Below are 12,416 nucleotides of genomic sequence, written 5' to 3'. Positions count from 1 at the left end.
CTACAGTGGTGAAAATAGAGAAAATAACGTCCAATAACACTTATCAGTTTTGTGGTTTTTATTTACCATCAATGACAGAAATTTATTGAGACAAGGACAATTAAAAATTCTTTCACAAATGATATGATAAAGGTCAACCCCTAGTCTTTATTCACAGTGACACGTCCTGCACAGACATGAGCAGAACGACCGCTCAGTGAAGAAGAAGCCATTTTTTCCAAAAGAAAAAAAAATACTATAAGAATGTTCTTGTTAAATTTTCTGAGATTTAGCAAATAGGAATAATTTTGGTAATTCTAACCAAACTTTAAAAAAGGAGAAGTTTGCTCTGATTTCACTTCAGACAATAAGAAAATACAATGCGTTTGTGTGTTTGTGCTTTGATGTCCCCTAGCAACATAGCACGCATTAATTTATTCCACTGACGGAATCTGATGACGGCAAAGTGTTATGATGTCATTGAAGACATAGGCAAGGTGCTGCATCTGAATTAAAGCCACAGAACTCTAGGACAAGCAGCACGAGGTTCACTTTTTCCTTCTTGGATTTAACTTTGCATTTTGTTTCGTAGGTTCTTTGGGATTCGCCGGTCGGACCGCCGAAATGTTTTCATCTCACAGTGACTTGTTAACAAAGACCCAAATCAGACAAATGACTCGAGACGAACTGGTCATCGTGGTTCTGGAGTGGTTGAAAAAGTTTAGGGAAAGAGCTGGAATACTGATTAAGGAGAGCACAAGGCAGCAGGACTTGGAAAATGCTCAGAAACAAATTGGGCTTTTACAGGAGAAAATCGAATCACTCACCAAAGAGCTAAACTGGTCTCTCAAGCACAACAAATTCCTGGAATGTGAGCAAATCCCAAAGTTAAAGCAAGAGATAGAGCATCGCGGATCGCACAGGACTCAGCTGTTGTCTGACTTGAAGCAATACAAAAATAAAGTCAAAGACCTTCAAAACGATTTGAAGAAAGTCATAAGGGAGTCAAAGCTGCAGACCGAGAAGATCCTGGGAGAAAAAGAGCGTGTGATGCAACGAATCCCAACATGCAACATGAAGATTGAAAAGTATCAAAACGAAGTGAAGAAACTTGAGCTTGAAATTACCCGAAAGAATAACGAAATTGGCATGAAGAACGCTGACATTTTAAAAGAAAAAGAGAAGGCCAGACTTCTGGAGAGCAAGATAAGATCTCTGGAAATACAGCTGAAAGAGGCAATGAAGGAAAATAAGAATTTTGAAAAGAAACTGTCGAAAACCCCAAAGGAGGAAGCCATAGAGAAAACGAAGCAAGAGTTTAAAGCGAGGATCAGTGTAACTTCAGGCGTGTTGGCTGAGGAAAAAGAGCGAAACAGGACATTAGTGAAACGTCTGATGACAAAAGATCAGCAGGTGAGTAAACTCTTGGAGAAACAGGCTAAACAGGAGAGAGAGTCTGTGGTTGTGAAAAAGAGTTTTGACCATACAGTGTATGATTTTATTATAAAAGACCTGAAGGAAAAAAATGAATCCTTAAATGGTCAAATAAAGGCAATAACAGAACAAAGGAAGAGGGATCAACACCACATCAAGGAACTCACCGACCAAATAGTGAAGATGAGAGAACTGTACGTCATTGACAGGATGCAACACCAGAAATTCAAGGAATCCATAGAGCGCAAAAAGGCTATGGAAGAAGATTATATTGCTTTGGAAGGACATAAAGACAAAAACAAAGGTGAGACACAAACCACCAATAAAACACTCGAACTTCAACCATCCATTGACACAAATACCCTGCTGACAACTCAAAGAAACCCAATTTGCAACCGAAGAGTTGTGATTCTGGGTGAAGGCAAGTTACAGCCAGACTTTAAAGAAGACTTCACAACTCAAGGACAGTTAAGGGGTAAACCTCCACCCTCTAGCAAAAGGAAGCCTGAGATGCAACCTTTTAAACCAGCAAGCGGAAAAACAAACAGCAGGCAACATGGTGGCAGGGGAGCCGCCACAGACGAGAACGGTAAGTATCCCATATTGGGGATTAAAGGCAACAATATAAAGATGTGTCTGTGAGCATAACACAATAGAGACGTGTACAATGTCCTCCAGCCCTAGTCTCTCTATCTTCTTTATTTTTACAAGATAGACAAAAAGAATGGTCATATTGTAGGATGACCATTCTCTGTAAGCTGGAGTGTCTTCTTGTTAAAAGAGAGACTGTTAAGTCAATGACGAAACTGGATGGATGGATGGATGGATGGATGGATGGATGGATGGATGGATGGATGGATGGATGGATGGATGGAAGGAAGGAAGGAAGGAAGGAAGGAAGGAAGGAAGGAAGGAACAGATGGAAGGAAGGAAGTATGGATGGAAGGAGAAAGGATGGATGGATGGACAGATGGAAGTATGGATGATTGGATGGATGGATGGTGAGAGAAAGGTGAGACACAAACCACCAATAAAACACTCGAACTTCAACCATCCATTGACACAAATACCCTGCTGACAACCCAAAGAAACCCAATTTGCAACTGAAGAGTTGTGATTCTGGGTGAAGGCAAATTACAGCCAGACTTTAAAGAAGACTTCACAACTCAAGGGCAGTTAAGGGGTAAGCCTCCGCCCTCTAGCAAAAAAGGAAGCCTGAAAAGCAACCTTTTAAACTAGCAAGCGGAAAAACAAACAGCAGGCAACATGGTGGCAGGGGAGCCGCCACAGATGGGAACGATAAGTATCTCATATTGGGGATTAAAGGCAACAATATAAAAATGTGTCTGTGAACATAACACAATAGAGACGTGTACAATGTCCTCCAGCCCTAGTCTCTCTATCTTCTTTATTTTTACAAGATAGACAAAAAGAATGGTCATACTATAGGATGACCATTCTCTGTAAGCTGGAGTGTCTTCTTGTTAAAAGAGAGACTGTTAAGTCAATGACTCAATGACTCAATGACTCAACTGGATAGAAGGATAGATAGATGAATGGATGGAGGACGGAAGGAAGGAAGGTAGGAATAAAGGACGAAAGAAAGGAAAAACGGAAGGAAGGAAGTATGGATGGAAGGAGAAAGGATGGATGAATGGTTGGATGGTTGGACGGACGGACAGACGGAAGGAAGGTAGGATGGAAGGAAGGAAGGATGGATGGATAGATGGATGGATGGTTGGACGGATGGAAGGACTGAAAAAGGAAGTATGGATGGAAGGATGGTTGGATGGAGGCACGGACGGACTGACGGACAGAAGAAAGGAAGGAAGGAAAAAGGATGGATGGTTGGAAGGAAGGAAAATAGGAAGGATGGATGGACGGACTGACGGACAGAAGAAAGGAAGGAAGGAAAAATGGAAGAATGGTTGGATGGATGGATGGATGGATGGACTGACGGACAGAAGAAAGGAAGGAAGTAAAAAAGGATGGATGGTTGGATGGATGGCAGGAAGGTAGGAAGAAAGGAAGGATGGATGAATGGTTGGAAGGACGGACGGAAGGAAGGACTGAAAAGGGAAGTATGAATGGAAGGTTGGATGAACAGATGGAGAGAAGAAAGGAAGGAAGGAAAAAAGGATGAATGGTTGGACGGACGAATGGAAGGACTGAAAAATGAAGTATGGATGGATGGATGGATGGATGGATGGATGGATGGATGGATGGATGGATGGATGGACGGACTGACAGATAGAAGAAAGGAAGAAAGGAAAAAAGAATGGATGGTTGGAAGGAAGGAAGGTAGGAAAGATGGATGTTTGGATGGACGCATGGACGAACAGAAGGAAGGAAGGTAGAAATAAACGATAGTAGTAAGGAAAGGTGGAAAGACGGAAGGAAAGACGTACAAACAGACGGAAGGAAGAAAGGATGGACGGATGGATGGACGGACAGACGAACAGAAGAAAGGAAGGAAGGATGGATAGAAGGACGGATGGACGGACGGACAGAAAGAAGGAACGAAGGAAGGATGCATGGATGGATGGACGGACAGACGGACACAACGAAGGAAGGAAGGAAGGAATGTAGGAATAAAGGCAGGAAGTAAGGAAAGACTGAAGGACGGACGAATGGACGGAAGGAGAAAGGATGGATTGATGGTTGGACGGATGGACAGACGTACGCATGGACAGAAGGAATAAAGGAAAGCAGTAGGGAAAGATGGAAAGACAGAAGGAAGGACGGACAGACGGAAGGAAGGAAGGACGGACGGATGGATGGACAGACCGACGTACAGAAGGTCAGAAGGTAGGTAGGTAGGCAGGCATGTAGGAAGGGAAGAAAGAAGGAAGGTAGGGACAGAAGGAAGGAAGGAGAAGAAGGAAAGAAGGAAGGACATTTGGACGTATGTTAAGAGGTAGGGGACATTACAAAAATAAGGAAAAGATGGTCGAGAGAGGGATGGACAGGGGAGGGAGGGGAGAAGAAAAATAAAAGACAAAGCCATGTTTGCTTTGTCCCTGTGTTCTTTTCCTTTAAATTGGCAAGATGGACATTTGCCAAGATGGACCGACGTACGGAAGGTCCATCTTGGCAAATGTCAAGATCATGTCTGATAGGCTTTGAGAATCATATTGAACTTGCCAATTTTTTACTCATTGGTTTCAGCCATGTTTTTAGTCTTAAATGTTATGGTTACATCAGCGTGAGCAGACAAAACACATAGAGAAACGACAAAGAGTCCTTTTGTCCATAACAGCGTGTTCCTTATGAATTTTTTGCAACATTTTGTTGCCTATAAAATCACAAGATTCATAGTTTCTTTTATTTGAGTTCCATTAGTCTTTTTGTTTTTGACAATGGAGCATCAGGGCGTGTTTCTATTTTTTGTATTTCTCTTTGTGCTTAACTTGATCTTTTTAGCACATTAGCGCCACTTTACACCAAATTAAGCTTTAGCCACATAAAACATGTTTTTTGGGTAGGGGGTTCCGATTAGCAAATGAATACGTAATCACATCTTGAATTAGTCAAATCCCAAATTGTTGGGCAACACTTTATTTGATTGATTGTGAATAAGACTGTCATAACAACATCGCAAACATGACATAAAACCTCTCATGAACATAATTAAGTCTTCCTGACTGTTGTCATAAAGTGTAATTTGGTACATCATGACACTTTTAATACCAAGTTGACGTTATACAAAATGTCTTTTATGACAACTTGACATTAACCAAGAAATAAGGATCTGACATAAATTTGCTACAAAAGTATTACTGATTAAACTTTAACAATGATGTAGCTTCATGTTGTTAAATAAATACTCATGACAGACTTACTCGTGTACATGACAGGTGTTATGTCATGTTTATGACGGTGTCATGACAGTCTTATTCACAACCCGTGAAATACAGTGTTACTGACTGTTGTTCACCAGATCGTCACCAAACCAGCATGGAGACTTGCACAGAGCTTAGCATGGACACAAAGATGAAGGCCAGCATGGAGGCTCACAAGGTGACTAAAATGGAGGCTAAAGAAAACCTCCTGCATGAAGGAGGTTTTCGTTTGTATGGAGCATCGTTTTCATAGCTCAAAAATAAACAAAATGATTCTACTTTTGGGAGCTAAAGCAGATGTGAATTATTGTAGATTGGAAACCAAACAGTTATTTTGAAAGAAAAAACCCCAAAAAAACCTGAAAAAAGGACGAGTCGCTATTTCTTCATTTAATTGCAGAACATTTACCAATTATTGTTGGTCCTGTCATGTTCCGTGTTTTTCTGTGTTTATTTAGAGTTTTCTGTGTCCCTGAGTCTCCTTGTTGTCCTGTGTTCCTCTTAATTACTCAGGTATGTCTTGTCTTCACAATTACCCTGCATGTATTTAATACCTCCTGTGTCCTTTGTTCCTCATCGGGTCCTTGTCATATTTCGCATGAGTCTGTCTTACCTGTCGACCTGTCCACCCGTTTGACCAGTGGGACCAGAGTTGAGCCCTGGCCTCTGCTCAACCATGCTGCCTGGCCGTAGACCTACAGTGGTTTTGTTTTTTTGACTGTCATCACTATTAAACTTCCTTTTTTCACCTTATCCTTGGTGTCCAAGCATCTGACTCACCACCTCCACAAACCTATTCGTGAAAAGTCCAGTTTCAAGTTCAAGTCTCTCAGTTCACTTGAGAAAGATGAGATGTTACATTTCCTCTGTATGCTGATGACAGCACAGAGCAGTGTCTATTCTGTGATTGGACAAATCGGTCTCCCTCCTGTGATTGGTGGCTTTCTGTCCAGCAGGAAGTTGTGAACAGAGGTTAAAAGCTGGAGCAGTACGGAAGACATTCACAGGAAGCTGGACCAGCAATGGCTCTGCAGAAGGTTTTGCTGCTGTTGCTGTGGCTGGGTGAGTCAGACACACTGGACACACTTTCACTGGTTCCAGGAAGGCTGCTGCTCACTGTGTCTCTCAAACCTCCCTTTGATAATGTTTCAGACTGAAACTTCTTTGCATATTAATTGTGATGCTTTTTAATCTTTAGCTGTTTATCCTTTTTCTGTTCCAGCAGCCATGTTTGTACCTAATTTCTGAGAAAAGTCCTCATTTTTCTTCTTCAGGGGTTTCAGTGAACTCAGTTGCTTCTCTGCAGAAGAGAATCATTGGAGGTCAAGACTGTGATGACCAGGAGCGTCTTTATCATGTTCGACTTGTGATGCTCAAAGGACCGGACATGGAATTCTGTGGTGGATCTCTGATCCACTCTGAGTGGATCTTGACTGCAGCTCACTGCTGGAAGTCGGGGGCAGGATGGTGGGAACAAGATTTTAACACAGTTTAATCTGGAGATGATCAGGTTTTCTGGGTTCATTGTAATCTAAAGTTTTTTGCAGGTATCACACAGCAATGTCAAAAGTTCATCCACGGACTGCTAAGCAGGATAATCAGTTAATTGAACACCCTCCTGTGACCTATACTACTGGCAATAACCATGACATCATGTTGCTGAAGCTTCAGAGACCAGTAACAGATGTCCCTCCTGTTCAGCTACCAAATTGCAACAATCGTCTTAAAATGTAAGTTTTTCTCTGATCAATAACATCACTTCAGGTTTTGTGTCTCCATTTCTCCAGTCCTGTTGCCTCTGCTTCAAGCACACCTCAGTCAGGTAAACAGCCCCAGCAGAACCAGAACCTGTTTAGCTCAGGTGTGTTGGACCAGAGACCCATGTAAAGGACACAGGACACCATTAATGAGGCCAAGAGGTGGAAACTCCTGTGTCTGTGGATGAAGTCCTTCATGGATTTATTTTCTGTTCTTTCAATGTGCTTATTAACAATTAATTTTCTACATTGTTATCTTGTATCTTTACATTTTATCCTTATTGTGTTTTAGAGGCGATACAGTTCAACTGGCAGGAGAGGGAGGAAAGAGAACCGGCCCCAATAATGAGCGATGTGAGAGAAATATTGACGTTATTAGGATAAAATCTTTGTTTCTTTCTTTACAGAGAAGGCTGAGTGAATAACATGTTTATGATTCACATGTTTCTCTTCAGTAACCCCAACTCCTATTTCATCACAACTTAAGTGTGTCGACATGAAAGTTGTTGCAGGGATGCCCAAATTCCTACCGACGTGGGGGCATATAATAGGAACTGAAGCACCGAACAAGGATATATGTTTTGTAAGTTTGTTTTTTTGAATTATTAAAAGACTTTTCTGTTGCACAACATAAAAACATATATTGATGTACATTTTTCTACAGGGTGACTCTGGTTCAGGAGTGATCTTCAACAACATGATTTATGGTGTCATTTCTATTGGTTATGAACAACAGGCATGTCAGAATCCAGTTGGTGTCATGGATGTGTGTGAATACCTGGATTGGATCAAACAAACAACTGGGCTTAAATAAAACAAAATATGAAAAAAAATCTTAGCAAATTTCCTCTCAGATACAATTTTATAGCTGTGTCTTGATCAGTTTACTTAAAAATAAATTTAAAAAATAAATTTTGAGTGAAAATACAAACAAAATAAAAAGATCACCAATTTAAAAGTCAAAATCTTAAAAGAAAGAGAAGTTTTAAGAAAATATTCAAAAACGGGTAAAACGAATTCAATCTCGAGACTCGTACAGAGAAAAAGCAGAAGTTGGAAAGTTTCATTGGCCCAAACGTTTTGGTGCTCAAACACCGGCTGAAGACGTGCGTGCTGAGAATCGCCGCCAGCTTGGATGATCAGCTCAAAGCGAAGGTCAGGTTGGTTTTCCCCCCAAAAGAGGGTGCCGGTGTTGTGACTGTCAGTGCTTCCTCGTCAGACTTTCCTACCATAGTAACAGACAGATAGCTATGTCTATCTGTCAAAACTACTACCGTCATGTTTACAAACAGAAACGGGTTATTTTAATGTTAAATACATTGGATAACATTATTTGAGTTACGGGACTGAAGTGGAAGCTTAGGAGCTATGCTTATCTTAGCATTAGAACAATTTATATGATGAAGCCAGAAGATTACTTCCTTTGTATGAATATTCTACCCATTTAAAATGAAAAGCTGTAGATGTATGCACTAATCCTTTTACTAGAACATCCTACCTGTTAATAATATTTTAAATAGAGGCGTTGGTAAGAATAAAACAGTAACAGAAAGGGGAAACAGGTTTTTAATAGACTTAAATTAAAGACAAATACAGATCACCGCAACTCTTTCTTGACCATTATTACGTTGCGTGACAGACTTTATTGAATGCAGCGCAGCCACAATGTGTCCACCAAACTGCGCAGGCCACTGCGCACCGGAAATGATAGGATGTGATTCATGTACATCAATATTACACTGCTATTACACTTAGTATCACTAACATCTGTTTAGCAAGGTTTAGTAATAAAGACTGTTGTTAAACAAAAATATTTGAAAGTATAGGGACAAAAAAAGCCCACAAAACAACGTATTTTGTCCTGATTAACCGCCAAATAATAACTTGACAATAACGACATTGCAGAAGGCAAACTAAAACCATTTATAAATATATTTACATGCTGTGATTTGACTATGTAGAGATGTGTTCATATATACATCTGCTAATCAAAAGCAAACATCTGTTTTATGTGGCTAAAGGTTAGATTGGTGTAAAGTGGAGCTAAGGCGCTAACAAAGACTAAGTTAAGCACAAACATAAATATTAAAATAGAAAAAAAGCCCTGATGCTACATTGTTAAAAACAAATGAGACAAATGGAACTAAAATGTCCTCTGTAAAAGAAACTATGAATCTTGTGATTTTATAGACAAAAATGTTACAAAAAAATTCAGAAGGAACATGCTGTTATAGACAAAAGGACTCTCTCTTTTCTATATCTCTTGTATCTGCTCACCCGCAGATAAAACAGGCAGATATATGCTGCAGAAGTCATAACATTTAAAGGAGCACTCAAGTCTGAAAAGTTGGGTATACATTTAAAAAGGTATTGCAATGATACCGTGAACCTCTAAAGAGCATGTTTGTCCTCTGGTGCAGCCATGTTTTGTATGGCTCTAACCTTTTCAGATTGTAAAGGGTACCTGTGTTTAAATATTTTCTTAAAGCTTATCTTTCTTCCCAAATTTTGACTTTTATATAGATTGTAATTACTGAACCTTTTGTTTTGTTTGAGTCTTTATTGAAATGTGGTTTTTAATTTTTATTCTTTAAGTTACTCGGATATGATTTTTTATTAATTGTTATATTATGTGACTTCTATCTCATTATTTTGTACACATTATTTTTGTGTACAATCATCAATAGTATCGCCAGATCTGCAGAGTTTAGATGCTGCTTGTTCATTTCTGCTGTAAAATAAAGACATAAACTGAATAAATAAATTACTTCTGATGTTCCTGTTTATGTGACTTAAAACTCATGTCACACTTTTCAACCCATTTCAGGGAAAATATCAACTGAACAAACTGAACCATGAAAGTAAAAATAATCAGCCAGGAAATGTTTCTCTTTCATTCAATTATTGATTTATTTTTAATTTCTGAGAAAGATGGATGGATGGATGGATGGATGGACGGACGGACGGACGGAAGGAAGGTAGGAGTAAAGGCAGGAAGTAAGGAAAGACAGAAGGACGGATGAATAGATGGAAGGAGAAAGGATGAATTGATGGTTGGATGGACGCACGGACGGACAGAAGGAAGGAAGTTAGGAATAAAGGAAAGCAGTAAGGAAAGATGGAAAGACGGAAGGAAGGAAGGACAGACGAAAAGACGGACGGATGGAAGGAAGAACGGATGTACGGATGGAAGGCCGGACAGAGGGAAAGATGGATGGATAGGTGGAGGGAAAGAAGGAAGGAAGGACGGACGGCCGGACGGACGTATGTTGAGAGGTAGGGGACATTACAAAAATAAGGAAAGGATGGTCGAGAGAGGGATGGACAGGGGAACGAGGGAAGAAGAAAAATGAAAAACAAAGCCATGTTTGCTTTGTCTCTGTGTTCAATGTGGACACAAACCTATGGAAGCCCATTTCCACCGCTTTGCTAACAACAAATAAAACCATCTAAAAAAAAACAATTTTGAGATGGTTTTATTTTAAGATAACTTCATGTATTGTTACTGCTACACTAAAATCTCCAACATGGGAATAATCGGATGATCTGGATGATCTTGACAGCCCAGAGCCAAGGCTGGGAGAACAGGGCAGAAGACGACAAGGAATTAGTTCAGAGAGGTTCTGCAGATTAACTGGTCTTACATATTATCTTACATGCTCATTTAGCTGTACAGACAGGTTTTACTCTTTACAACTTTTTCCTCTATAAGTGCTACTTTACTTTCCTCTTTTCCTTTAAATTGGCAAGATGGACATTTGCCAAGATGGACCGACGTACGGAAGGTCCATCTTGGCAAATGTCAAGATCATGTCTGATAGGCTTTGAGAATCATATTGAACTTGCCAACTTTTTACTCATTGATTTCAGCCATGTTTTTAGTCTTAAATGTTATGGTTACGTCAGTGTGAGCAGATAAAATAGATAGAGAAACGACAAAGAGTCCTTTTGTCCATAAGAGCGTGTTCCTTATGAATTTTTTGCAACATTTTGTTGCCTATAAAATCACAAGATTCAGTTTTCTTTTATTTGAGATCCATTAGTCTTTTTATTTTTGACAATGGAGCATCAGGGCGTGTTTCTATTTTTTGTATTTCTCTTTGTGCTTAACTTGATCTTTGTAGCACATTAGCTCCACTTTACACCAAATTAATCTTTAGCCACATAAAACAGATGTTTTTTTGGGTAGGGGTTCCGATTTAGCAAATGAATACGTAATCACATCTTGAATTAGTCAAATCCCAAATTGTTGGGCAACACTTTATTTGACGGATTGTGAATAAGACTGTCATAACAACATCGCAAACATGACATAAAACCTCTCATGAACATAATTAAGTCTTCCTGACTGTTGTCATAAAGTGTAATTTGGTACATCATGACACTTTTAATACCCAGTTGACATTATTCAAAATGTCTTTTATGACAACTTGACATTAACCAAGAAATAAGGATCTGACATAAATTTGCTACAAAAGTATTACTGACTAAACTTCAACAATGATGTAGCTTCATGTTGTTAAATAAATACTCATGACAGACTTACTCATGTACATGACAGGTGTTATGTCATGTTTATGACGGTGTCATGACAGTCTTATTCACAACCCGTGAAATACAGTGTTACTGACTGTTGCTCACCAGATCGTCACCAAACCAGCATGGAGACTTGCACAGAGCTTAGCATGGACACAAAGATGAAGGCCAGCATGGAGGCTCACAAGGTGACTAAAATGGAGGCTAAAGAAAACCTCCTGCATGAAGGAGGTTTTTGTTTGTATGGAGCATCGTTTTCATAGCTCAAAAATAAACAAAATGATTCTACTTTTGGGAGCTAAAGCAGATGTGAATTATTGTAGATTGGAAACCAAACAGTTATTTTGAAAGAAAAAACCCCCAAAAAACCTGAAAACAAGGACGAGTTGCTATTTCTTCATTTAATTAATTTTATTTAATCAAGTTTTCCGTTGAGAAAAATTTACTGCAAGCTTGTGCACTGCAGAACATTTACCAATTATTGTTGGTCCTGTCATGTTCCGTGTTTTTCTGTGTTAATTTTGAGTTTTCTGTGTCCCTGAGTCCCCTTGTTGTCCTGTGTTCCTCTTAATTACTCAGGTATGTCTTGTCTTCTAATTACCCTCCATGTATTTAATACCTCCTGTGTCCTTTGTTCCTCATCGGGTCCTTGTCATATTTCGCATGAGTCTCTTACCTGTCGACCTGTCCACCCGTTTGACCAGTTGGACCAGAGTTGAGCCCTGGCCTCTGCTCAACCATGCTTTCTGGTCGTAGACCTACAGTGGTTTTGTTTTTTTGACTGTCATCACCATTAAACTTCCTTTTTTCACCTTATCCTGGGTGTCCAAGCGTCTGACTCACCACCTCCACAAACCTATTCATGAAA

The 12,416-nt window shown here is 39.7% G+C and overlaps 2 protein-coding genes across 3 annotated transcripts; both read left to right on the top strand.

Annotated features, from left to right (window-relative positions):
• Positions 1-521: 521 nt before the first annotated feature.
• LOC129362211 (uncharacterized) lies at positions 522-4,372 on the top strand. Of its 2 annotated transcripts, none has more exons than XM_055033644.1 (2): positions 522-1,392; positions 1,490-4,372. In XM_055033644.1, the coding sequence occupies exons 1-2, from the start codon at positions 604-606 to the stop codon at positions 1,493-1,495; spliced, it is 795 nt and encodes a 264-aa protein (XP_054889619.1). In that variant the 5' UTR covers positions 522-603; the 3' UTR covers positions 1,496-4,372. The 2 variants fall into 2 exon arrangements, with proteins under 2 accessions (XP_054889619.1, XP_054889618.1); XM_055033643.1 differs by having other exon boundaries at positions 522-1,717; positions 1,794-4,372.
• Positions 4,373-6,219: 1,847 nt separating this feature from the next.
• On the top strand, positions 6,220-9,786 carry LOC129362212 (serine protease 1-like). The gene is made up of 6 exons (XM_055033645.1): positions 6,220-6,317; positions 6,530-6,722; positions 6,803-6,985; positions 7,305-7,366; positions 7,468-7,595; positions 7,677-9,786. The coding sequence occupies exons 1-6, from the start codon at positions 6,278-6,280 to the stop codon at positions 7,824-7,826; spliced, it is 756 nt and encodes a 251-aa protein (XP_054889620.1). The 5' UTR covers positions 6,220-6,277; the 3' UTR covers positions 7,827-9,786.
• Positions 9,787-12,416: the final 2,630 nt, after the last annotated feature.

This window comes from Poeciliopsis prolifica, unplaced genomic scaffold (genome assembly GCF_027474105.1).
Source record: "Poeciliopsis prolifica strain line A6 unplaced genomic scaffold, Auburn_PproV2 SCAFFOLD008, whole genome shotgun sequence".
Lineage (NCBI taxonomy): Eukaryota > Metazoa > Chordata > Actinopteri > Cyprinodontiformes > Poeciliidae > Poeciliopsis > Poeciliopsis prolifica.
Note: the sequence above shows the minus strand (reverse complement) of the source record. Positions and strands in the feature narration are given on the sequence as shown.